Source organism: Carassius auratus, unplaced genomic scaffold (genome assembly GCF_003368295.1).
Source record: "Carassius auratus strain Wakin unplaced genomic scaffold, ASM336829v1 scaf_tig00214021, whole genome shotgun sequence".
Taxonomy (NCBI): Eukaryota; Metazoa; Chordata; class Actinopteri; order Cypriniformes; family Cyprinidae; genus Carassius; species Carassius auratus.
The window spans coordinates 676,033-702,917 of NW_020527496.1; the positions used below are offsets into that span (position 1 = coordinate 676,033).

Below are 26,885 nucleotides of genomic sequence, written 5' to 3' on the forward strand. Positions count from 1 at the left end.
AAGACGGTGCGTAATATTAAATTACCTTAAATTAATAAATTAATAGCCGTCTGCATCGTTCGGCGCACAATTATGACATCATCTGTTGTCTTCTGCGAAAGCAGCTCAAACAATATAGTTTGTCCATAACAATTTTTTTATTTTACAGTGTATTTAAAGTACATTAATTCGTCAACCTATTTTAGGTAACACACATTATGTCGTATAGTAGCAAACAAAAATACCAATAAAAACCTCCCGTCCCTTTAGTTCTGCGCAGCTTCCTGCAGGACTGAAACTTTACTGAGACTGAGACCTGCAGAGTGACATGGACAAAACAGGTTGGATTTTTTATTTGCGATCTGTAATTCCACGTGCTTACCTGGTGTGGTATATATCATCAGCAGCCAGTTAAGGATTTAGCTGCTTTGTGTGAAAAATCGCTTACATGACAGCCAGATCAGCAAACTGCATCTGACAGTAATGATGCAGTGGGCTTCATGAGCTCTCTGATGAACTCTTGTCTTCTTCTGTGTGTAGATTTGCCCCCGGGGGGTCCTGATGATCTGCCCCTGTCTCTGCTGGAGATGGGCTGCTCGGGGAGATTTGAGCTCATCACACACCCACTGCCCAAAAACAGACCCCTTCCTCCACACAGCACGGTTAGTCAAATAGTACACAAATAATAATGCTATTAATTTCTGTATTCAAATTTTGTAGTTGTATTCTGTATTACATTGGAGAATCTTTCTCTTTTTCAGCTTCCCCATGGGCTCCCTCCTACATGTCTCGATCTAAAAACAGAGGTAGAGAAGCGTTTTCTGCGAGACCCTGCTTGGCTCCCTGTACACGATGTAGACGATGCTTTCCACAAGTTCCTTAAGTATGAAATGAGACGCATTCAGAAGAGAGTGCTTGTGTTTGCAATATATCATATATTTACTAGGGATATGCCGGTATCAAATTTTCCTGTTGCGAATAATTTCTCATGCTTTTATCACGGTATACGGTATTATCACTGTATTGAAATTTAGTTAAAAAAGTGGTCATAATACCGTATAACAGGTTAAATAACTTTTTACTTATAACAAAAATAACGGAAAATGTAAGTACAATAAAGAAATACAGAAAAATATATAAAGTTAAAAGTTTTACACAGATTAAAGTGCAAACGAACTATAAAGATGAATCTGTATCACTTTACAATAAGACTTCATTAGTTAACCTTAATTAATTCATTAACATTCACAATGAGAAGTAGCAACATTTGCTACAGAAGTTATTAATCTTTGATAAAAAATACAAGTCTTAGTTTATGTAAGCTTATGTAATCCACAAAATCTGCATGGCTATTTAAATTATTTAAATATGTTTTAGAAAATAATGCAGCTGCTTTATTAATGGGTTCCCTCTCGAGGCGGTAACTCAACATTACGTCAGCTAAGACGTATATGGGAACTCTTCCCTTCTCCACTTTCACTGAAATCTTATTGGCTAACGCCAGCTGGGGACAGCTGGCCAATTGACGCGAAGCATGCAAATACTGGCGGGTAAGCGTGCAGTATAAAATGCATGGGCGCGAAAATTACGTCAGAATCTCTTTCTTCACGCTAGACGTCTTATCTAAGTCATCGTGGAAGTTGCAATAGAGGACTACTCACCCTGTTTTTCCTCTCCGCATCCGATGGCTGCTAATGCTAGATTCGGACCTTCACCAGTTCTGTGTGACCTGCTATGGGATTCTCACACGGACAACACTTGCGCCCACTGTACCGAGAAAAACTGCCAGTGCGCGCCCTCAGAGCCAGAGTGGCTCGGAGGACGGCGGGAATGAGGCCCACTGCCGCCAGCGAGCCGCTGGTGGGCCCTCCCCCGCCCGAAGACGAGTTTGACGTCGGCGTGGTGGACTATAGCTTCCGCGTCCTCTTCGGAGCTGGCGAGGAAAACGACTCCATGTCGCTTCGACGTCGAAAAAGGTTTGGGCCTCTCAGTGGGACCGCCCCGACCAAGAGGGCCCTGAGACCTCCAGGAGAAGCTCGTCAGGGTCTTCGGAAAGGTCGTCACGGAGCTGAGTCTCGCTTGCAACGCACATGACGAACCTGTGATAGGTAACTAGACTCGTGGCTCCTCCAGTCGAGCTGCTACCAGATGGCATTTAAGCATGCAAGAGCTCGTGGTGAAATCGTGGGCTGCACCCCAATCGGCGCGCACCCACTCTGCTACGAAGGCCATATCACGCACGTGGACGGGACGGAAACCCTCCCCCCCGTCTAGGAGACTGTTACCACACACCTGTGCTCGTCTCCCTCTGCTTTTGGTCCGGACCACAGTCTAGAAAGAGCGAGTGCAGCTTCTGCTCTTTGCCAGGGCAATACTCAAGGTGTTTCAGGCAAACGGCGGCACCGTAGCGCTGACGTCATCAGGATCTGCACGCGGCAACTGATCTCGCGCTGATTGCTATTAAGCGCTCTGCTCAGCTGTTTCACGGAGCTCATGGTCATCTTTACAGGCACCTATGGCTTACCCTAGCTGTCCTGAAAGACGCGGACCGTAGGCCGCTCCTAAACGTTCCAGTTGCTCCCTTCGGCCTCTTTGGTGACGTCATGGAGCTATTCTCAGAGACGCAGAAAGCGCGCCAAAGTATGAGCCATGTGATACCCCGTCGCTCACCCCAGTCTTCTTCTGCGAGATTCTTATGCACCTGGCCAGGCTCTAAAACCAGCTAAAATAACCCGCAGTGGCACCCCTCTCTGAACCGGACGCTCGTTTCTGCCGAAACCAGCAGTGGTAGGAGCCTGGAAGGTAACGTCAGGGTCAGTTGAGGACCCCGCGCCGCGAGAGACCCAGCGCGCCATACGAGCCGTCTCCCTGACGGTGAAAGAGTGAGTGAGCGGGAGGCCCCGCCCCCAAGCGCCATGTTCATATGCATCATATCCCCCATTTCCTTCGGGCGACGATTGCTATGTCTGTTTGAATGCTGTTTGTGTGAGTTCCACAATAAAAGCAGGTATACAATCAGCGAAAGAGCTTTACTGCCTCTTACACTCATCTCTGTGTCACTCGCCCTGTCTCAGAACAGTGCAGAGCCACAACCCTTGATTATACTGGCCTCGCGAGAGTGCCAACACCACATGAACACGGTGTCACCCTCAATGTTCAGATGCATCATGTCCCCCATGTTTCTTCGGGCGACGATTGCTATATGTCTGTTTGAATGCTGTTTGTGTGAGTTCCACAATAAAAACAGGTATACAATCAGCGAAAGAACTTTACTGCCTCTTACACTCATCACTGTGTCACTCGCCCTGTCTCAGAACAGTGCAGAGCCACAAGCCATGATTATACTGGCCTCGCGAGAGTGCCAACACCACATGAACACGGTGTCACCCTCAATGTTCAGATGCATCATGTCCCCCATGTTTCTTCGGGCGACGATTGCTATATGTCTGTTTGAATGCTGTTTGTGTGAGTTCCACAATAAAAGCATGTTACAATCAACTAAAGAGCTTTACTTCCTCTTACACTCATCTCTGTGTCACTCGCCCTGTCTCAGAACAGTGCAGAGCCACAACCTATTATTATAATGGCCTCGCGAAGGAGCGAGAGTGCCAACACCACAAAGACGCATGCATCATGTCCCCCACATCACTATGGGTGACGATTGCTATATGTGTTTAAATGATGTTTTTGTGAGTAAAAATTGTACTAAAGAAGCATATATACAAATTCTTGCACCCAACGTTGTGTCACTCGCCCTGTCTCAAACAGCGCAGAGCCACAGTCCATGATTATAATGGCCTCATGATGGCGCAAGAGTGTCACACCATTTAGCGACGCGCCCGCCCTCCCGCCAGTGCTTCCAGCCTCGCGGGGGCGGGGCCCTAATTAAAATAAGCCATCAGTGGCTGTAGAGCTAACGCGTCCGCCGTGTCATCTCATGGACGGTAAGAGGGCTATCCCGGGCGTTTCACCGTGGATACTGGGAATAATTCACGACGATATTCTCTCCATTTCAAACGCAGACCTCCCCGCTTCAATGGCGTGGTCCCGTCACTGACTTTGCCCCAAAACCGTCCTGTTCTGCGACAGGAAGTTCTCAGTCTGCTCGAGAGAGAGAGCGATAGAGCGAAATTTCCCCTCAGATCGAGCGGAATGCGCATGTTGAATTATCTGGACGATTGGCTGATTTTAGCCCACTCAAGAGATGTGCTATCAGTCACGTGGAAACAATGCTTCGCCATTTGGATACGCTGGGACTGCGTGTGAATATGCAGAAGAGCGTGTTTTTACGAGTCGGACTGTAACATATCTGGGAATATGTTTGGACTCGATGGCGATACAAGCCCATCTCTCTCTAGAGCATTTCATCGACTCTGCGCTGTTTCTGACTGGGCAGGTCGTTTGCACTGAGGGAATTTCAGAGGCTTCTGGGACTGATGGCGGCGGCTTCTTCAGTGTGCCATCTGGGTCTGCTACATTGCGGCCGCTACAGTTTTGGCTGTAACTCGAGTTCCGCCGAGGGCGTGGTCTTCGGTCCACAAGCACTTACGGTCATTCACAGTTGCGTCAGCACTCTGAGACCGTGGAACAGCCCGGATATGTTCAGCCCAGGAGTTCTTTTCTCTGCGAACGCGATCTAGGCCGGGGAGCAGTGCGTCTGGGCCTGTGGTCGGAGTCACAGAGAAGGTGACACATAAACCGTTTGGAATAATGGAAGCGGTGTCCTAATATCCCTGCAAGCCTTTCAGTCGAGATTGGAGCGGAAACATGTACTGATTCAAACCGACAACACGTCTGTGGTCTCGTACATAAATCGCCAGGACGGCGTGCGCTTCAGAGCTCTATTCAAACAGGCAGCGAGTTTCCTGTTGTGGGCGGACCGACACTTAATCTCCATAGGAGCGTCGCACATCCCCGGTACTTTGAACCGTGGAGTGAGCATGCTTTTGAGGAACGGGATTCCTCAAGGAGATGTTGGCTTCACCCAAGATCAGATCTAATGATTTGGGAGGGAGGAAGTGGATTTGTTTGCCACGAGCGAGAACACGTTTGCTATCTCACTCCCCCTGCTGGGAGATGCTCTGACATCGCGCTGGCCGGAAGCCAGGCTTACACATTCCCTCCTGTGAAGATTCTGCCTGTGTTGTGCAAAATCAGGGAGGAGAAAGCATCAGTTATACTCGTGGCTCCGAACTGGCCGAATCAGCCCTGGTTCGCGGACCTGAGAGAGTTACTGATGGCTCCCCCATGGCGAATCCCCCTCAAGCAGGACCTGCTGTCCCAGGCGAATGGCACAATATAGCACCCCAGCCCCGAGCTGTGGAACCTTCATGTGTGGCCGCTGCGGGGACCCTAATGAGCGGGACACTCTGCACTGACGAGTGCTAAACACACTTACTGAGACGCGAGCATCATCAAACATTCGCTGCTACGCGCAGAAGTGGTGAGTTTTCACAAAATGGTGCGAGAACATTTATATTGACCCGGGGACCTGTTCCGTGTCGGATGTTTTGCGCTTTCTACAGCACAGTTGGATAGCGGGAGTTTGAAACCATCCACGCTGAAGGTGTATGTGACCGCTATTGCCGCTTTCGTTCCCCGGTTACGGGTAAACGATCGGTAAGCACGCTCTGGTATTCAGTTTTCTCAGGGGAGCAAGTAGATTGTGTACTTCATGGCCGCCCTCCGTGCCGCCGTGGGATTTCGCTCTAGTTTTGAGGGCTCTATCTCTTATTACCGTTCGAGCCATTAGCTTCGATTGCGGTTAAGGAGCTTCCCTGAAGACTGCCTTGCCTCTTGCTCTCGCCTCAGCGAAGTGCCTTGGAGAATTTCGTGAGTGTTTGGTGAACGATATTTCATTGGTTTCGGGCCTGGCGACTGTAATGTCACTCTCCGGCCGAGACCGGATTTCGTTTCGAAGTCACTCAATACACCGTTTTGTTTCCCTGCCCGCCTTATCTGTTGAGCCGTCAGCCTCGCGCGACGCTGATACTCAGAGCGCCGGGACCCTGTTAGGGTTTTACGGATGTATATGAATTGCTCGGCCGCCTTTCGTCAGTCGGACCAGCTGTTCGTGTGCTTGGTGGATGTAATAAGGGACGTGCTGTTTCTAACAGAGACTTTCTCACTGGATCGTGGACGCTATCAAATGCCAGGGGAAGGATTACCCCCTCAACATCAGAGCTCATTCTGCGAGGACATTATAAATGCTTCCTGATGGGCCTGGTCTAGAGGTATGTCTGTCCAGTATTTATGTTTTGCTGCTGGCTGGTCTTCCCAGAACACAATCGCCAGGTTTTACAAGCTGGATGTACCCTCTGTAGCGTCACATGTTTTTCGGTGAGTTAAGTTTTATTCATTAAAGCTGTTATACCAGCTATACAGTAGTTACCATGGCTGCTAACTCTGTGTTATGGTTTAAATGGTTTATGCAGCAGTCACCGCAAACGCCGTCGACTCTGTTTAACTCTCATGCTTGAGTGCTTATTGCTTTGTGTCTGCCCTGGTTAGTGCAGATTTCGATATATTGCTTGAAGTTATGCATATTTTGTTAGGGTCGGAGCAGATGTCTCATTGGCCTAGTTCCGCCTATCAGATGCAAGCACTCTTAGCGACACGGCCATTGGCTAGAACTGTACTGCTTGTGTGAGGGTGATTGACTCCGTTCAGGGCTTATCTTCACTGCTCTCACGGCGGGATTTTATACAGTTCCCATATACGTCTTAGCTGACGTAATGTTGAGTTACCGCCTCGAGAGGGAACGTCTCCGGTTACTATCGTAACCTCGGTTCCCTGAGAGGCGGGAACGAGACATTACGTTAGCCGCCGTGGTCGCTGTTTGATCAGCTGTGCTAGCGTTCAGTCGTGATTCTGACGTAATTTTCGCGCCCATGCATTTTATACTGCACGCTTACCCGCCAGTATTTGCATGCTTCGCGTCAATTGGCCAGCTGTCCCCAGCTGGCGTTAGCCAATAAGATTTCAGTGAAAGTGGAGAAGGGAAGAGTTCCCATATACGTCTTAGCTGACGTAATGTCTCGTTCCCGCCTCTCAGGGAACCGAGGTTACGATAGTAACCGGAGACGTTTTCCAGGATAGCGGCTACATTTTCTGCAGTTTAGCGCCATCTGCTGTCAGACAGTGAATGTGCTTTCATTCAGCGCATGTGTTCCCCCATGTACTTCTCATGCATGCTTGTTTACATCAGAGCTTCTTTTCAAGAAGCGGTGTTGTGAATTTTGACCAGTTTATGGGAAAAAATACTCTTAAAATGCATTTCAAATTTCTGAATAATTTTTAATATATAATTATTCATGGTATTTAGAAGTATGGTATTTACAAATATGTCCTTTAGGATAAGTACACGAGAGCGAGAGGTGGACTCTCTCCTGCACTGCTCACTGTCTCCACTGCACTCTGGTCTGTCTGTGGTCAGAGATCCCACCACCGGCATGCTGCTGGATTTCACTGAGGTAACACTGGAACACATATTTACATTGTTACCTAAAACCAAAGCTATTAAAATCATTTTTGTTAATCAAAAAAAAAAAAAAAAAAAAAAAATTATATATATATATATATATATATATATATATATATATATATATATATATATATATATATTAGATGTTATATAGAATATAAAAATATTGCTATGGAAACTAACTGAAAGAAGTTGTTGAACTAGTTGATGTATTGCAATTACTGAAACTGAAATAAATAAATTAAACATAGATATGAATATTTCAATACAAAGAAAAAACTATAAAATTACAAAAGAAGAAAATACATAAACTAAACTTGAATGAAAACTGAAAATATAAAAATAAATGCTAAATTAATAAACACAATTATGGCATACAAGTAAGACTAAAATAACATTGGATAGGTTGATTTCTGGAAGAATGTAAAAATTGTGATTCATAAAAATATTGCTTTGTTTATTTGACTGTCTCAACACGTCATCATCCCACTCAATCAATGATTGAGTTTGAGTCAGACTATCGTTTTGGAAAGCTGTTTGGAAACAATCATTATTTTTTAGTTCAGTTTTTAAAGTGCACAAGGAAACCACAGTGACTGTTCTTTATAAAATAATGCAATGTTTACATATGTATAATGTATAAAGCACTGGTTTTTCTTTATGTCAGGTGTTATTAGAGGACACAGGATTGTCTGCCAAAAATTCGCTCTCATTACAAAGACAGCCTGGACCTCCGTCAGAGAGTCTGAGAGGGAGTAACACAAACTACCCATTCCTGCCAGGTTCAGTAGCTCAGTAGTTTCTCATGATTGTGTTTAAAAATGATCCAGCTGTTAAACTCTGCTGTCCTCGTATAGCGGGAATGGAAGAACTGACGTTAGAGCAGATTCAGAAAAAGTCCGAGCTGGAAGAAGACATCGACTTCGAGAAAGGTTGGTGGTCTGTTCCAGTTCGTCATTAAACAATACTTTGTGAGTGTGTGGAGAGGAAAAGGAACTGTGTTTCTCGTCTTAGATTTGTTGACGGTTCCTCCTGGACTGAAGGCCGGCATGGACTTCAGCGACAAAGGTCTGATCTTGTCATAATCCCTCTTGTGGCTGTGCATTATTATCCAAAAATAAAACATCACCCTCATGTCGTTCCAGACATGTGTGACTTACTTTCTGCAGCACAACACAGGTTTGGAGCGACATGAGGATGAGTAAAACAATTTTCATTTTTGAGTGCTCTTTAATGCTTTCAGAAGCCAAAACCACGAAGAGTGAGCTGAACCTGTTGTCACTACTGTCGACCTTTGATGATGTCATCGACGCTCTGCCAGAGGAGAAAGAGGCAGTCTCCCGAAAAGAGGAGCCCGCCGTTAAACTTCCCAGAACGAACAGCCTGGAGGATCTGGGAATTAAAGTGTGTAGAGCTTTTAGACAGAAGTCTTGTGGTTGTCTGGTCGTTTTCAGAATATGTTTCTCTTAAACACCTGCACTCTTCAGGATTCGGCCAGCTCTGCTTCTCAGCCTTCAGCGAACACGGTGCGTCCGACTGAACAGAAGAAGAGAGCGCTGCAAGAAGACAAGGGAGACAATAAAAAGTGGGCGGTTCCTGTGGACATCAGCTCGCCCTGTGGTGACTTCTACAAGCGTGTCCCTGATCCAGCCTTCAAGGTCACAGCTCACTGTATGTTCATCATTTTGCAATGTTTGAGGTCAAAGCTGCTGAAATAAAGTTCTGTTCGTTTTTTGTTTCTTTATACCTCAGTATCCCTTCGAGCTGGACGTGTTTCAGAAGCAGGCTATTCTCCGACTCGAAGCTCATGACTCGGTCTTTGTCGCGGCTCACACCTCGGCCGGCAAGACCGTGGTGGCTGAATACGCCATCGCACTTTCCCAGAAACACATGACCAGGTCTTGTCTTTTTAATACACGAACGTTCAAAAGAAGTTACTGGAAGTCTCTTAGGTTAACCAAGGAAGCATTTATTTGATCAAAAATACAGTAAAGAACAGTAATATTGTGAAATATTATTACAATTCAAAAGAGCTGATTTCGATTTAATTGTATTTTAAAATAAAATGTATTGCTGTGATGCAAAGCTGAATTTCACTCCAGTCTTGAGTGTCACATGATCCTTCAGAAATCATAATAATTAAAATATTTCTTATTCTTATCAGTGATGAAGCTTAATATTATTGTGGAAACCATGAACATTTTGTTTTTCAAGATTTTTTGATAAATATAGAAAGTTCAAAAGAACATTTCTTTGGGATATAAATATTTTGCAACATTATAAATATCTTACTGAAGGTTTTATTTATTTATTTATTTAGTTAAACTAAAAATTGTTATTCGGAAAAGAAGGTTAACTGAACTAAAACAAAAAGGATTTTATTATTTACTTATTTTATTTCCGCTAGTTGCCCAGGCAGAATTTCTCATAGTTTGACTTTAGTTGATCTTGAACTATTAAAGTAACTACATTTTATAATAAAAAATAATAAAAGCTATCTAAAATTAAAATATATATATAAAAAATGTAAACTATCAACATAAAATATAATAGTATATCAGTGATACAAAAATAACACTGCTTTGCTGTCAATTAAAAAAAATAATAATAATAATACGTGCTTGCTGAAAAAATGTTTTTAAATCATACCTAAAAACTCTTGAATAGTAGGTATTTTAATAAAAAAAAAAATTTTTATTAAGTTTTGGTTATTCTTTTTTTAAACCACGTTAAAAAGTACTTGTAAATGTAAAAAAAAAAAAAATGTGCTAAACAAGTAAACATATCTTGTCTCGCTGTGACATCATAGCTCATACCAGTATGACTGTTCCTCCTGACAGGACCATTTACACATCCCCCATCAAGGCCTTGTCCAATCAGAAGTTCAGAGACTTCAAGACCACGTTCAGTGACGTGGGACTTTTGACTGGAGACGTCCAGCTGAGCCCTGAATCCTCGTGTCTCATCATGACCACGGAGATCTTGAGGTGATTATCCAATAGCACCCCTTCATGTCAGTTGCTTATAACTCACAGTTAGTCTCCTGCAGGATTTTGTTCTTGGTAAATCGGTATGTCATCCTCCTGACAGATCCATGCTCTATAACGGCTCCGAGGTCATTCGGGATCTGGAATGGGTCATTTTTGATGAGGTTCACTACATCAATGATGCAGAGGTGATGAATTCAGTTCAAAAATGTGATGGTTTTCTCTCTGCTGCATTCAGATCTGATGTGATGTTGTTGTTTGTCAGAGGGGAGTGGTGTGGGAGGAAGTGCTCATCATGTTGCCGGAGCATGTTAGCATCATCCTGCTGAGCGCCACGGTGCCAAACGCAGTGGAGTTCAGTGAATGGATCGGGTGTGTGTAATACCAAAAGCCATTTTATCCTGCTCTGTATAGATTGTGTTTTACTGTGCCATCTCCGTCCTCAGGCGTATCAAGAAGCGTCCCATCTATGTGATCAGCACAGTTAAGAGGCCGGTTCCTCTCGAGCACTATCTCTACACCGGCAACAGTACCAAGACTCAGAAAGAGCTCTTCCTGTTGCTGGACGCCTCTGGAAACTTCCTTACTAAAGGGTAGGCGAAGTCCCAAAAACAAGATTCACTGAGGTCTCTCATGCTCAACAAGGCTGCATTTATTTGATCAAAAATCAATAAAAAGTAATATTGTGGAATAGTGTTCTAATTTAAAATAACTGTTTTCTGTTTGTAGACCGTAATATATTCTTGTGACCTCAAAGCTGTATTTTCAGCATCACTTCTCCAGTCTTCAGAGTCACACGATCCTTCACAAATCATACTGATACACTGATTTGCTGCTCAGAAAACATTTCTGATTATTATCAATGTTGAAAACAGTTGTGCCGCTTCAGATTTCGAAAGAACATCATTTATATGAAATAGAAAATGAAAGGGAGCGTAAAATAGAGATGATAAACTTGAATTGCAGATGAATAATAATTATAATAAACCATTCAATATTATGTGTTTGCAGTGTCCGTCTGGTTGCTTCGTTGTTTTCTATATTATTTAGCTAATCTGCTGCAATAAAAATACAATTTAAATTCAGATGTGTTTTTTTTTTTTTGTAAAATAAAGGTCAGAAAGAAGTTTGAAATGGTGTATAAATCTATATGATTACCGTATTTTTTGGACTATAAGTCGCACCTGAGTATAAGTCGTATCAGTCCAAAAATACGTCATGATTAGGGCCGTTTCATAGTCAACGTGAGAAACGCGAGCAAGCAACGCGAGCGACGGGCTCTCTTTCATAGTCTAAACAGTGAACACAAGCGTCACGGGTGATGCGTGTATACAATACCCCGCTCACGCAACAGGGTGTAGTAGAGTCGGGTGATATTAGTAGAGTCGGGTCGCGTGATATTCAGATCACAATGGCAACTGTAGAGGAGTGTATTCTGTTGCTGATGAACTATCGTATAAATGTGGATGTTGAAGTTCGCATAATTTTCCTCTTCGCCCGCCATTGTATTCAAACCTTCTTCTTCTGTAAACACAATATACTTGAATTAATGTGCAATACTTGCAATGTCGCCCCCACCGACAACGCATAGTATTGCGTGAATCGGCACGTCGTGTATCAAAAACTAGGACGACACATTTGGCCACGCACCGACGCATAATGGCGGCCGAAGCATAACGATGCGTAGCCTCGGGGACGCGTATGCGTACAGATGCGTTGACTATGAAACGGCCCTTAGGAAAAAAACATATATAAGTCGCACCGGACTATAAGTCGCATTTATTTAGAACCAAGAACCAAGAGAAAACATTACCGTCTCCAGCCACGAGAGGGCGCTATATGCTGCTTAGTGTAGGCTACAGGAGCACTGAGCAGCATAGAGCGCCCTCTCGTGGCTGGAGGCGGTAATGTTTTCTCTTGGTTCATTTCTCTTGGTTCATGTCAAATTAATTTTGATAAATAATTCGCACCTGACTATAAGTCACATGACCAGCCAAACTATGAAAAAAGTGCGACTTATAGTCCGGAAAATACGATATATTTTACCTAAAAATAAAATCTTTGATTAACGTATTTAGACTTACAATATAGATAGACTTCAAACAAAGTTTTTCGAAAGTGTAGCAAATTTGCATTGAAACGAGTGTTTTGTTTTCCAGCTACTATGCCGCAGTAGATGCCAAGAAGGAACGCACTAGTAAACACGCTCAGTCTTTCGGCACAAAGAACGTGTCACAGCACAACACAACAGCCAGTCAGGTCAGTGTCTGACCCTCTCTGAACAAATGACCTGTATTTCCAGCAACTACAGTGTTTGTTTTACTGTGTTTCCTTCACCTACCCGTTCTCTGTTAGGACCGAGCCGTGTGGCAGACGCTGCTGAACTATCTGTCTCAGAGGCAGCAGACTCCAGTGGTGGCCTTCACCTTCTCTCGGACACGCTGTGATGAAAACGCCCGCTCTTTGACCTCGCTGGACCTCACCAGCTCCATAGAGAAGAGCGAGATCCACTCCTTCCTGCAGAAGAGCCTGACCAGGCTGAGAGGAGGCGACCGGCAGCTACCGCAGGTACAGGACATCTGTTTCCATTGGATAATTCAGAGATCCGGAGAACAAGGTGGCTTCTACCCAATATAATGCTGATAAATAATACATAACTCAATTTAATGATACCAAGCAGAAATGCTGTAATTAAAAACATTAAAAATAATAATAATTAGTAATAATAGTTATTCAAATATATTTAAAAAATGTATGTCTGGGTCATGTCCCACCCCTGAATTTTTTTTTAACTTGAAGCCTATTTTAGGAACATTACGATGTTTTGCACATTGTCCTAACTTATTTAGTGTATACATTCAAAATAATACAATACATCAAATAATAAATACAAGTTAAAATCTCAGTAACCTGCTGTAATGTAAAAAAAAAAATACTACTGTAATGCAATAAAATATGTATTATTTAATAATAATAATAATAAAAAGAGACAAATTCAAAGTATACACTACCTTTTTTTTTTAAAGGATTCTAGTAACACTTTACTTAAAGCCTTTATGTATAATGCATTATAAAGTATTTTTAATGCATTAATTATGCCTTGTAATTAGGGGTGTAACGGTTCACAAAATTCACGGTTCGGTTCGATACGATACACTGATGTCACGGTTCGGTTCGGTTCGGTTCGATACGTTTTAGATACAGCAAAATGTAAAAACATCTCAACTTTTCAGAATGCCGCAAGCGCACCGCGGGTCATGTGACAAGAACTAACCAATCAGCTTCATCCTTTCCCGTAACAACGTTGAGAGCTCAGCCAAGATGAAGGATCAGCTGATCATAGTTGTATATGGATTGCAATTTTGAAATAAATTTAGTAGCAGCGCTACTGCAAGCGATTTTTAGAGCTGCAAATCCATTTATCCTTCGCTGAAATTTCCGCGTCTCATGGAGAGAGCACGTCATTGTTGCTTAGCAAAGACAGACGCCTCATGAGCGCTTCTGCCCGAGCGCTTTGGAAAGGAGGAAAAGGACGCGCTTAGCGTTTTCCATGCGTTTTTAGGCACGATATGTGAACGGCCCCTAAGGCGCTCGCTCACTCAGCACGCGCTGAAGGCTCGTTGCAAAATGTCGAATGCATTTAACAGACCAGAAATATAAGATCCTAAAATAACCAACAGGTCTGGTGTTTGGGTTGGATTCCCTGTAAGCTATAGTGTCTAAATGCTGCAGGTATAGTTTGCTGCGTGCATGTTTCTCCTTTTTTTCGTCTTTTCCCAGATAGTACTGACGCATATATCCCAGATATTCCCGCTTGTTTTTTTTTGTTTTTTTTTGTAATCCCGCTGGTGTACCCTGTCATGTTGCAGATGCGACATACCGTTGTTTTTTTATCCACCACTCTCTTGCCATCACCATTATAGCTTAAAGGGAATCCAAAGTGCACCCAAACACCAGACCTGTTGGTTATTGGAGGATCTTCTCATTTCTAGTCTGTTAAACGCATTGGCTATTTTGCAACGAGCCTTCAGCGCGTACTGAGTGAGCGAGCGCCTGCTGAGTAGCCTAACATAAACATATAAGATGGTGTTTTTTTCTTCTTCGGGAGTGTCAGGGGCGTTGCCTGTTACGTTGTTTGGGTTATTGGGCTACCTTGTTGAACGCATATCATTATATTTCTCTCTCTCTTTTTTTTTTTTTTTTCAAATATAATTAAATACTCCAACGAACCGTTCGGTATACATAATGCGTACCGCGTACCGAACCGAAAGCGTCGTACCGAACGGTTCAATACGAATACGCGTATCGTTACACCCCTACTTGTAATGCATCTTATGATTCTATGAATAATTCTTATAATACATTATAACACTCATCCATTCATAGTTACATATTTAAAATGTACAATGCATTGAAACACTTGATAAATGACTGATTTCAGATCTAACTAGGGGATCTGCAAATATTATAATGCGTTTTAACTTTTGTTACATACATAAGTTTTGCATTGTACATTATGAATACCTTTATAATGCATCATACATAGCAGCTTCAAGTGAAGTGTTACCCAAAGTCCCTTATGCTCACCGAGGCTGTTTATCTGACCAAAAATACAGTAAAATCAGTAATGTTTTCTATTTGAATATGTCTTACAAATAGTTTTGTCCCCACAGATCCTGTCGATGCGTGATTTGCTGAAGAGAGGGATTGGTGTTCACCACAGCGGCATCCTGCCGATCCTGAAGGAGATTATTGAGATGCTATTCTCCAGAGGTTTAGTAAAGGTTTGTTTTATGGTCTTGTTTTATTTGAATATAAAAAAAGCTACATTTATCGCTATATTCTCAAAAGAGCTGGTGACCTTTCTCTTTCAGGTGCTGTTTGCTACAGAGACGTTTGCCATGGGTGTGAACATGCCTGCCAGAACCGTGGTGTTCGACAGCATCCGCAAACATGACGGCACCGGGTTCAGAAACCTGCTGCCTGGTAAAAACACAGCTCTTACATTTCAAACATCAAAATAGCTCTTAAGCATGCCTGTAGCAGGTATTCTCATTTAAAATGATAATTGATTTGTATTGTCATAACAGTAGACATTATAAGAAGCTGTCAGATACTTGTTGGAGGAGACGCTACAGGCGTTTGATGCATTAGCCGTCTCTAATGAATGAGCAGATTAATTCTGCTCAGTAGTGCAGATGTTTATGCACATGTGCAGTGAGACAGCAGGGGGCCTTTAATGTGTGTGTGTGTGTGTGAGAGAGAGATGCTTAAATCTAGTTTTCTTCTAATAATAGTGTGTATGAAAAAAGGCAAGAGGGAGAGAATATAGCACACATATGGCCCTGTTTATCCATTGCATCAAATATATTTTGCATATTGCCAAAAGGACACAAAATCGATATTCATAAAACATTTGCGTACAAGTGACAATACATTAAAAAAATACTTAGGAGCATTATTATTATTACTCTCAATGTTGAAATTCTGCTTAATATTTTTGTGCAAACCATGAAAAAAAAATATTTTCAGGATTCTTTGATGAACAGAACATTCAAAAGCACAGCCTTTATTTGAAATGGAAATCTTTTGTAACATTAGAAATGTATTTACTGGCACGTTTAATCAGTTGAATGCATCCTTGCTGAATAAAAGTATTAATCCAAACTTTTAAATGATACTATCATATAGTATTTGTTGAACTTAAATATATGATAAATTATATGATTATTTTAATCAAAAAAAAAAAAACTGCTTACTTTTCTTTAAGCAAAGTATGTTTTTTAATAGTAATACTAATAATGATAACACACACACACACACACACATACTTGTGTGCATGTGTGTGTGTGTGACATTTCAAAGTAAGGTTCAACCACGTGTGTAAATGTATAGTATTTGATGCTTACTCTGATGTTGATCAAGAATGTCTCAGTACTAAACTGTGTGTGTGTGTGTGTGTGTAGGCGAGTACATTCAGATGGCGGGTCGTGCAGGCAGAAGAGGTTTGGATGCTACAGGGACGGTTATCATCCTCTGTAAGGCGGGAGTTCATGAAATGGGAGACCTCCACGCCATGATGCTGGTCAGTCTGTGTTAAACACCTCCAGCTCTCTCCTCTGGTCAGGCCTGACGCCTCACTGGTGATCGTTCTCCTCAGGATGACTCAAACTGTGAACCAAAAATTGGACCTGATTAGATTTTTACAGTTTTCTGAAATGTTCCACCTTTACTGCAGCAATCTCCTCCTAATCCAGGCTTTACTGGGATCTGAGAAGAGATATCCCATCTGGTCTTTGTAAGTCACTGCCTGATTGTTCAGTCTGGAGCTAAACACAAGGGTTTTAGAGTCATGCAGCCTGTGAGTGCACCTCTGTCCTCCTCTTGTGGATGGAGTGTGTGTGACTGGTCTCCTCTTCATTGGAGCTGTTTTAACCTCTCAGTGTTTTACATCACGGCTGTGCAGTCAGTTAACCCCTGTCTCTGATTCACTGACCCCATACACACACACACAACTCACCAGCACTCACTAGTGCTGTTGTCATTTAGCTGGTCTCCACATTGCACATACCAGCATCAACACTCATGAAAGCTGATCTGTAGTGCTCTTTGTACTTAAAGTTTGGAGCCAGTGTTATTTTAGTGTATTCAACACTTTACAACAAGGTTCCAGTTGTTAACATTAGTTAACATAAACTAACAATGAAAAATACTTCTAAAGCATTTTCTAAATCTTAGTTAAAGTTGTTTCCATTATTTACTAGTACATTAATTGAATGAAAAGTTGTATCTATTAATGTTGTTTAATGGACCTGAGCTAACAATGAGCAATACATTTGTTCCAGTATTTCTTCATCTTTGTTAATGTTAGTTCATGCATTAATTATAGTTAACAAATGGAACCTTATTGTCATTTTTTTATAAACTACTATATTATTTATTAATGTTTTGAATAGCTTTTATTTTCCCTTTTTTAATTTAAGTTTGTTTTAGTAATTTAGTTTTATTTGTATTGCTTTTTTCTTAATATTAACATGTATACAATATACATTTCTACATGTTTTTAATTAATTTCAGTTTTAGAAATTTTAGTACTTCAAACTAAACTTAACAATTTTTTTTTTTTTGCTTGAGTATTGCATCTAATATTTCAACAAAATTTGACTTCCAAAAATAATTTTGAATAGTTTTATTATTATGTTTAGCTTAATTTTTTAGCTTTGTTTTTCACCTGGAAGATGATAAATTAGGCAGATGAATTCCAAAGTCATATTGAAAAGGCAAGTGATTCATTTTGAGAGACCAGAATATCATTTGCATTGGATCAAAAAAAACAAAAAACAGCTCAGGAACATGTTCGGGATACTCTTAATATTTTTTTTTTTTTTTTTTTTTTTTTTTTTTTTTTTTTTTTGCATGGACAGATCCTCAGAAAATGTAATGATATAGTTAGTTTTACAAGTAATTTCCATGCTGTTTAAAAATAAAAAAACATTTGATTTTCCCCATGCGTTTGAGCTGCAGGTGCGTTTGACACGGTCCATGCGAGATGCGTGTTTCTCAGACGGGACAGTAATCAGCTCCATGTCATGGACGTCATGGCAACAGCAGCTGATGCTGTAATAAATCACAGTGTGTTGTCAAGAGCTGCTGTGTGACTGGACCTCCGCTGTATGTCAGCTCCATTTACACTGGATGAGCACAAAGCATCATGATACACAACATCCTTACATTGTGTCCTCATGCTATTATATGTCATGGTTTTTTATGTATGCCATAGTCTTAGAAGTAGCTCAAACACTGGCAGCCAATGAATGAATCAATGCTAGTGGGTGATATAAATAAAATTTATACACGAGCACAGAGAGATGGTGTTAATGTGCGGCGTTGTTTGTCTGTGTCAGGGGAAGCCGACAGTGCTGCAGTCTCAGTTCAGACTGACCTACACCATGATCCTGAATCTGCTGCGTGTGGAGGCCCTGAGGGTCACCGACATGATGAAGAGGAGCTTCTCGGAGAACCACAGGGACACGCAGGTGAACGCCGTCTGAGGGGTTTGCATGCCTCAGTAATTCAGTCTTCCAGAAGGCGGAAAAAATGAAATCTGTGATGAAATGTTATGAAACTCTTTCAGTTAGCCAAGTCGTTTGTGTCTTTGTGTTGCTCAGGCTCATGAGAAGAGAATAAGTGAGCTGAGAAACACGCTGTCCTCTCTCCCTCCGCTGGACACGGAGGGGCAGCTGTCTGATATACTGTCATATTACCACACCATCACAGAGCTGCGCATCACCACCGAGACCCTGCAGGTGCACACACACACACACACACACACATTTATATGAGCACAGTGTACACTATCACAGAGCTGCACACTCAAACACTGGATTCACAGCATTTCAGCGATCACATGCAGTTATAAACCAGCGAAGAAAAACCTTGAACCGTTGGGATGCGATTGAATGACACCGTTGCATTAATTGATAAGTATTATAATGAAGAATAATCCAATCGAAGTTATATTAAAAATTGTCCTTGCTCTTCCGAGCTTTTCAATGGGGGTAAGCGGGTGTTTGTTGTCAACCGTTCAGAAGACGTGAAATAAAGTCTGCGCATCTGTAATAAAACATCCCTCAGGTGGCTCTGAGGGGTGAATAAAGGCCCCCTGTAGTGAATCCATGCCTTTTTGTGAGATAAATATACAGATTTCAAACATAATAAACACTTTTTTTTTCTCACTTCTGCTGACTGTTGGGAACCGGAAGATGTGTTTCACGTCTTCTGAACGGTTGACAACAAACACACTTACACCACTGAAAGGCTTGGAAGAGCAAGGACAGTTTTTGGTATAACTTTTGGTATAACGTTTTTGGATTATTCTGAACAAAGTCACATGAGGGGGAGTAGAAGAGGGACGAATCTTCATTCTCGGGTGAACTAAACCTTTAAGCTAACTGAGACTTACACACTTGTTTATCATTGCTCTCTTGTTGATTTGGATTGCTTCCATTGTCCTCATTTGTAAGTCACTTTGGATAAAAGCATCTGCTAGATGACTAAATATAATGTCATTAAAAATGTTATTAACAAATATTGTTGTAATTCAGTAATACTAAAATAACACTGATATGATTTTAAATTCTTAAAATGTACAGTTGTGTTGTTATAATAACGGGTGATGATAATATTTAGCTAGTTTATTTTAAAACAATGTTTTTGATTTTTAATAGTATTTTTTTTATTAGCTTATTTAATAATTTAAGAAAAATAAGAGCAATCAGAGCTTTCAAAAATTGAAGTGCTTTCAAAACCACCAGACCAATCATTGTTTGTTTTATATATATGTATATGTACAGAAGTATATGTATAAATTGTATTATATATTTAAAATAATTCCACTGTGTGTGTGCATGTGTGTGTGTGTGTGTGTGTGTGTGTGTGTGTGTGTGTCAGAGAGCTGTTCTGGAGTCAGTGAATGGACTGAAAGCTCTGTGTGTGGGGAGGGTGGTGATGGTGAACAGCTGCCAGCATCACAACGCCCTGGGAGTCATTCTACAGGTGTGTGTCTGAATAATGAACACATTTTACTGTCAGCTTCTCCTTCTCTAACCATGAACACACATCTGCAGCAGTGACCAGTGAGTGACAATATCATATATTCATTTGGGTAAGATATTTTATTAATTAAAGATAAAAGATAAGATTTTTTTTATCTAAAGACATTTTTTAAGTAATATTTATATGGCTGTATATCAAAGATGTTTTTTTTCTAATTTGAGTGTATAGCAGACAATCTGAAATATAATAGTTTTTTTTTTGTTTGGCATCGTTTAATTTTTTTTTTTTTTTTTTTTTTTAAGTGTGTCATGTTCAACAAAACTGCATTTATGTGATTTAAAAACTGTATTGTAAAATATTACAATATTTTTATGAATTTTAAATATTTTATTTTATGTTAAAATGCAGTTTATTCCTTTGATGTGCAGCTGAGTTGTCAGCATCATTCCTCCAGTCTTCAGTGTCACACGATCATTCAGAAATCAGTATAATATACTGATCTGCTGCTCAAGAAACATTTCTGATTATTATCGATGTTGAAAACCTAAAAATTTTCTGGAAACCATGATACATTTTTCAGGATTCTCTGATAAATATCATTCCAACACATTGAATTCATTTGAGATAAAATATTTTTTAAGATTATAAGTGTCTTTTCTGTCCCCTTTGATTGCTTTAATGCATCCTTGCTTATTAAAAGTTTTAATTTCTTAAAAAAATATATATATATTTCGACCAGTAGTGTATTTCCCAGGACCAGTTTAAGTAGGGAGTTACACATCTTACCTCAATCTCCTCTATTTGTTTCCCCCTCTCTCTCTTTCCTCTTTCCTCTCATCTCCTCTCACAGGTGTCCAACGATGCAGTAAATCGCACGTTCACCGCTCTCATTATCTGTGAGAAGGGTAATGAGGAGGCGGCGGGTGATCAGTCTAATAAAGCCTTCCATCCCATCTACAGCACGACACTGTTTATTCCAGAGGGTGAGCAACACATACACACACACACACACAGCATCGCATCCACCCCAAAATCTCACCTGCCCACACCATAAATCATCAAGGTGGGAGAGTACTACTACTTTATTTATTTCTAGTGTGGCTGTGTGTGTAGGACCCTGCAGTCACACGGTGCAGAAACTGAAGCTGCAGGACATCTCTGCCATCACAACCAAAACCCTCAAAGTCATCCCAGAGAGAATCATTGACAACTTTAATAAAAGACAGCAGCCACGCTTCAGGTCTGTGTGTGAATTTGAGTGAATCTGCATTTGTTAAACTGTGGCGATTATAATATATAAACTTCCCTTCCTAGACTTGATCCACCAGGTCAGGCTATTTCTACAGCAACTCAGGAGCTCCTGCGATTGGCTGAGGCCAATCCCAATGGCATCACGACCCTTGACCCTGTGAATGACCTGCACCTGAAGGCTGTGGATGTGGTGGAGGCGGTGATGAGGCACCGAGTGTTACAGGACTGTCTGAAAGACTTCCACTGCATCCACTCGCCCACCTTCACTGAGCAGGTCTGCTGACTACACTCCTACACTACTGTTCAAATGTCTGCTTTTAGAAAGAAATGAATGCTTTTATTTAGTATGTTAGTTTAGTACACATTTTTAATGTTACAAAAGATTTATATTTTAGATAAATGCTGTCCTGTTCATCAAATAAATAAACAAACACTAATAAATAAAAAGCTGTTTCCCCTTTGAATTAAAGCCTTTTGGCATATATTTGCTCTTGTTGTAATCATAAACTTATTTCATTTGGATCAGTTTCTCATAAAACAAGACTTTTTATTTGACGTCATTTTGCTTTTCAAGTAAATGTATCTTGATTGAGTGTGAACCGAAGGTACAGTAAAAGTTTGTTGTGTTTTTTTTATACTTTGAAGGACTGCTAATACAAGACTTTTACATTTAGAGACCATATTGACATGGTGTGTTCTCATTTACCTTCATAAAGCCTGCAGATACCCCGTCAAATAGAAAAAAGCGCATTTTAATTGTAATAATATTTCACAATATTGTTTTTTTCCTCATCCATATTGAGTAATTTGGCACAGTAACTCTCCCGAGTGCACAGACTCTCATTTATTGAGTGTGACCGTGGCAGTGAGGAATAAGGATGTGTCTCATTAGCTCTCAGTAATCACTTCCAGCCTTCACCTTCTGGAGGGCTCTCTCTCTCTCTCTCATTTTCATGTTCTCTCTCTCTGTGTGTGTGAATATCTTGCTCAGTTTGCACGTGTGCAGGAGAGGATGAGTGTACAGGAAGAGCTCGACAAGCTTCTGTTCCTGGTGTCTGATCAGTCACTGACACTGCTGCCTGAGTACCATCAGAGAATCAAGGTCAGTCCATCTTCTCATTCTGGTAGATAGACCGTATATTTCCGTAACACAGTACTATGTTCTTTGATATGCAGTCTTGAAGTAAATAACAAAAAGAGTTTTGTATATAAACATGCAGACACACACACATACATGTGGGACAGAAAAGCTTAAACTGTTCTAATTATGGAAAAAAAGACCAAATATTATTTGCTTCCAATATTCTTAATCAGACAATCAGATCAGGGTTGCCAGGTTTTCACAACAAATCCTGCCCAGTTGCTTCTCAAAACTAGTCCAAAACTAGCCCAATCGCGTTTCCAGGAGGTTCCCCGATAAAAATTGCTTCCCGGGGTTAAAATCTAAAAAAAATTTGCAGGGATGCCTGGGTAAAATTCGCATTTTAGGCACTAAATATCACGTTATTGGGTTGCTTCAAACCTCGGACATGAACAGGTTTCAGGTGGAGCGGCAGAGGCGTAGTCTACAGACAACTAACACAAAATCGCTTTCAAAATCGACAAAGAATCACTTTTGTGTAGATTGTCAGTGAATTACGGCTCTGTGTAGTAAATGCCAACCAGTGTTGCCAAGTCTGTGGTTGTTTTTCATGTCCGCGTGTCGAAGCGACAATACCAATAACGTGATATTTAGCCCCTAAAATGTGATTTTTACCAAGGCAACCCTGCCAAAAAACGTATATTTTAACCCCGGGAAGCAATTTTTATCGGGGAACCTCCTGGAAACGCCATTGGACTAGTTCTAAGAAGCAACTGGGCAGGATTTGTTGTGAAAACCTGGCAACCCTGATCTGAACACACGTGCTGGAGATAGACTTCTAATTACAGGAGCGTCTTTACTGATGAGAGGCGCATGAAAATCGCATTAGATTTTTTGCACAGCCCTAATATTGACCAATATGGATACAGTCGCTGATATATTGTGCATCGATCAGTAACATTTTTTCCCATTCTTTGCTTGCCTGGTGTTAAAATCCCCAGTTAAAACGTCCCAGATGTTTTACCCTCAGTCAGAGCTGACGGTGTAGTGCTGTTTTGGCAGGTGCTGGAAGCGCTGCAGTATGTGGACAGCACTGGGGCGGTTCAGCTGAAGGGTCGTGTGGCGTGTCAGATCAGCAGTCATGAGCTGCTCCTGACCGAACTCCTGTTTGAGAACACACTGAGTCCTCTCGCCCCCGAGGAGAGCGCCGCCCTGCTGTCCTGCCTCATCTTCACACAAAACACCCAGATAGACCCGCACGTCACCAGCACGCTACAGGAGGTAAAGCACAGCCAAAGAAAACCTACTTGCAATTGTGATTCCCAGCATCTCATACTTGTTGATGCCAGAGGTCTAATACAGTATGCCCATCTGAAAAACATCATCAATCATTTTTTGAGCCCACAGCCATTAGAATGTATAGCAACAGATACTCGTGTCATCATGGTTATGGATGGATGTGAATGCATACGGCTTTCTGAGCTCAAACACCGAAGAGATGTGCTTAAGAATGTAGTGGATGCGGCCTGGATGCTTTGCTTTATGCCTTTAGCAAAGGATGCAGTCCCACACGAACACGTCGGTGTGTGTTGTCGAATGGCCCAGAAACACAGAATTGCTTTAAAGGGGCCGTGAATAAGTCATGACACTAGACTGAGAAGCACACAAGAGTTTATATAGTTCACAGTGGCTCGTAAACCAGTGCTGTTGAGACGCTGCGAGCTGAGGTTGTACAGGTAATGAAGCTGCAGTTTGACTGCAGGACTACCTCGCCTGCCTTGCTCTAGTTGTGTAAGCACTTAGACAGCAGATGGAGACGAGAGTAGAGCAGAGGACAAAAGAAACTGACGCAGTGCTGTACTAAGAGATCTCACTATGACTAATGTATTAGGCCTGCCAATTAAATTAATTACACAAACTACTACTTAAATAATATAATTAAATATTATTTGTCACATATAACAACTTTAATTGAAGACAAAACATTAAATTGTGATTAAATAATTAAAATATTATACAGTGCATATACAGCTATGGAAAAAATTAAGAGACCACTTGAAAATGACTAGGTACGGGTTTGAGTAAAATGTTAAGATTTGTTTATTCTATAAAGGTCTGATTACACTTCTTTCAAATTTCAAATAAAAAATGTGTTGGAGTGTCAAAATAACAAATGTTTTCATTTGTTGTGATTGAAAATCAGGGTTATTCCACCAAATATTGGTTTCTTAACTCTTCTGAAGTTAAAACACTGGTATTGTGTTGTCTAAAAACGAATAAAAACATGTCTGAAGACCAGGCATCTTTTTTGTTGTTTTGACCAATTGTCAAAAAAAGAAAAAACATTTTTATTTTAAATTCGGAAGACATGCATTATTAGTTTAGAGAATAAAACAAAATGTTTTATTTAAACACTAACTAAAAATCAGAAACTGAGAATTTTCAAACGGTCTCCTAATTCTTTCCAATTTTTTCCTGTGTATGTATGTAATTTTATATGTATATGGGGTCAGTAAGATTTTGTTAATGTATCTGAAAGAAGGCTGCATTTATTTGATCAAAAATATTTAATTTATTCATGCAATGCAAAGCTTACATTTTTATATCATCATTACTCCAGTCTTCAGTAGCCCCTTTCACACATACAGTATAGTCTTTAATGGTAAATTACCATTAAGAAATCGTGTGAACAGGACCTTTTTAAAAAAAATTGTAAATTTGTTACTGTAGTAAATTAATATACGTATGATCATGTCATGATGTAAGCAGTCTACTTTGAGCCAGTCAAAGTATTCTGATACAGATGATGCAAGTCAAAGAAATGTCTAAAGTCGTCTAATACATTGTCTCTGGGCCAAAAGCAGCGGCATGAGTGTGAACGTTTGACACAAAAATGAAATCATCACCAAAAACACTGACCGCATACCCCTCCATGTTTACAAACACAACACACTGCCAGCCTTCCGGTTAATGACGTCACAGAATGTACCAGTGTTTTGAAATGGATGTGTCCGAAAAAATTATAATATGCTGATTTGTTGCTCAACAAATATTTATCATTATTATTAATGATTTTTTTTTTATATGAATAGACAGTTCAAAAGAACAGCATTGATTTGAAATAGTATTTTTTTTGTAACATAAAAGTCTTTACTGTCACTTCATTAAATGTGCTCATGCTGAATAAAAGTATTAATTTATTTTCAAAAATGTCTGAATGTAGGTGTGTGTAATTAAATGTATGATATATGATTATAAATCATTTTTCTCCCATTCTCTTGCTTTCATAGGGCATTAATCAAGTACTCAGTGTGGCACAGCGTATTGGTGAGCTGCAGAGGGATTATGGGATAGCTCAGACTGCTGAAGACTTTGTGGCCCAGTTCAAGTTCGGCCTGACTGAGGTTGTGTACTGCTGGGCAAGAGGCATGGTGAGCACTGACCTGTCTGTCTGTCTAAACTTAATTCCTATTTGGAGAGAGAAAATCCATATTTCCCATTCCCATTGTGTTTTTTTTTTTTTGGTAGCCGTTTGCTGAGATTGCCCAGCTGACGGATGTGCAGGAAGGGACGATCGTGCGCTGCATCCAGAGGCTGGACGAGGTCCTGAAGGAAGTGAGACATGCTGCACGAATTGTGGGCGACTCCGTCCTGGGCAGCAAGATGGAAAGAGCCTCACTGGCCATACGCAGAGACATTGTGTTCACCGCCTCGCTCTACACACACTGAGAGAGAGAGAGAGAGAGACAGAGAGCAAGGGCTCGGTGTGTTTGCATGTTGAGTGGGATATAAAATAGAGCGTGCAGAATATGGACCTGAGTATCTGTAACTGAGTGCATGTTTACATTAAGTTGAGTATGAATGTGTGAGTGAAGGAGCCTCACCCCTGACCGAAATCCTGATCTCAGTATGAAATGGAGATTGACATCAGTCATGAACTGTAATTAAATGTACAGCAATAAAATGAGCTGTATGTGGAAACCTGGTTTCATCCATGTTGTCAGAAAAACTAGAAAGTGTATAGTCCTTTTGCTCTGTGATCATTTGAACGAGGACTGCAGTCGTATTTTGATTTATGTTTGTGTTGTTATCATTGCTATTCTCACATTTGCTGTTATTTTTTAGTATTTTTATTTTATTTTATTTTACTTCTGTCATGGTGGACTTTTCTATATATATTATGGTTCCAGTACATTTGTGCATTTTTTTTAAAACTCTTTATCATTAAATATAGTTTATTAATTTAAAAATCATAAATTAGCCCTCGGATCAATCAGGGCTAAAGCCACATAATCTAGGATGAAACATTCCCCAATATTCAGATTAGGAAGTTATGATTCTTAAAGTTTAACATTTGGTCCCCCCAGTCCAGAATATTTGATCTCTTTCCCGTTTTTCACAGTTTCTCAAGAATTTCATATTATTTTATGGATTATTCTGCTTTCAATAAATGAACAGTTACTAATAGAGACTTTATGAATATTTCTCAAACACTGTGAAAAAATATTTGTCCATTGTGACTGTAGCAGTCAATATAGGTCAGCTTTTT

At 40.8% G+C, this 26,885-nt stretch overlaps 1 protein-coding gene across 3 annotated transcripts; it reads left to right on the forward strand.

The window, feature by feature from the left end:
- The first annotated feature begins 179 nt into the window (after positions 1-179).
- LOC113090773 (helicase SKI2W-like) lies at positions 180-26,544 on the forward strand. Of its 3 annotated transcripts, none has more exons than XM_026256359.1 (29): positions 180-320; positions 520-641; positions 741-862; positions 7,334-7,451; positions 8,130-8,244; positions 8,320-8,394; positions 8,477-8,530; positions 8,706-8,866; positions 8,950-9,120; positions 9,215-9,360; positions 10,303-10,449; positions 10,553-10,637; positions 10,715-10,821; positions 10,896-11,042; positions 12,609-12,708; positions 12,805-13,017; positions 15,123-15,233; positions 15,324-15,435; positions 16,416-16,534; positions 18,354-18,485; positions 18,618-18,755; positions 19,900-20,004; positions 20,855-20,987; positions 21,118-21,244; positions 21,319-21,529; positions 22,247-22,357; positions 23,399-23,617; positions 25,627-25,767; positions 25,865-26,544. In XM_026256359.1, the coding sequence occupies exons 1-29, from the start codon at positions 308-310 to the stop codon at positions 26,063-26,065; spliced, it is 3,756 nt and encodes a 1,251-aa protein (XP_026112144.1). In that variant the 5' UTR covers positions 180-307; the 3' UTR covers positions 26,066-26,544. The 3 variants fall into 3 exon arrangements, with proteins under 3 accessions (XP_026112144.1, XP_026112145.1, XP_026112146.1); XM_026256360.1 differs by having other exon boundaries at positions 8,709-8,866; XM_026256361.1 differs by lacking the exons at positions 180-320; positions 520-641; positions 741-862 and adding an exon at positions 3,658-3,923.
- Positions 26,545-26,885: the final 341 nt, after the last annotated feature.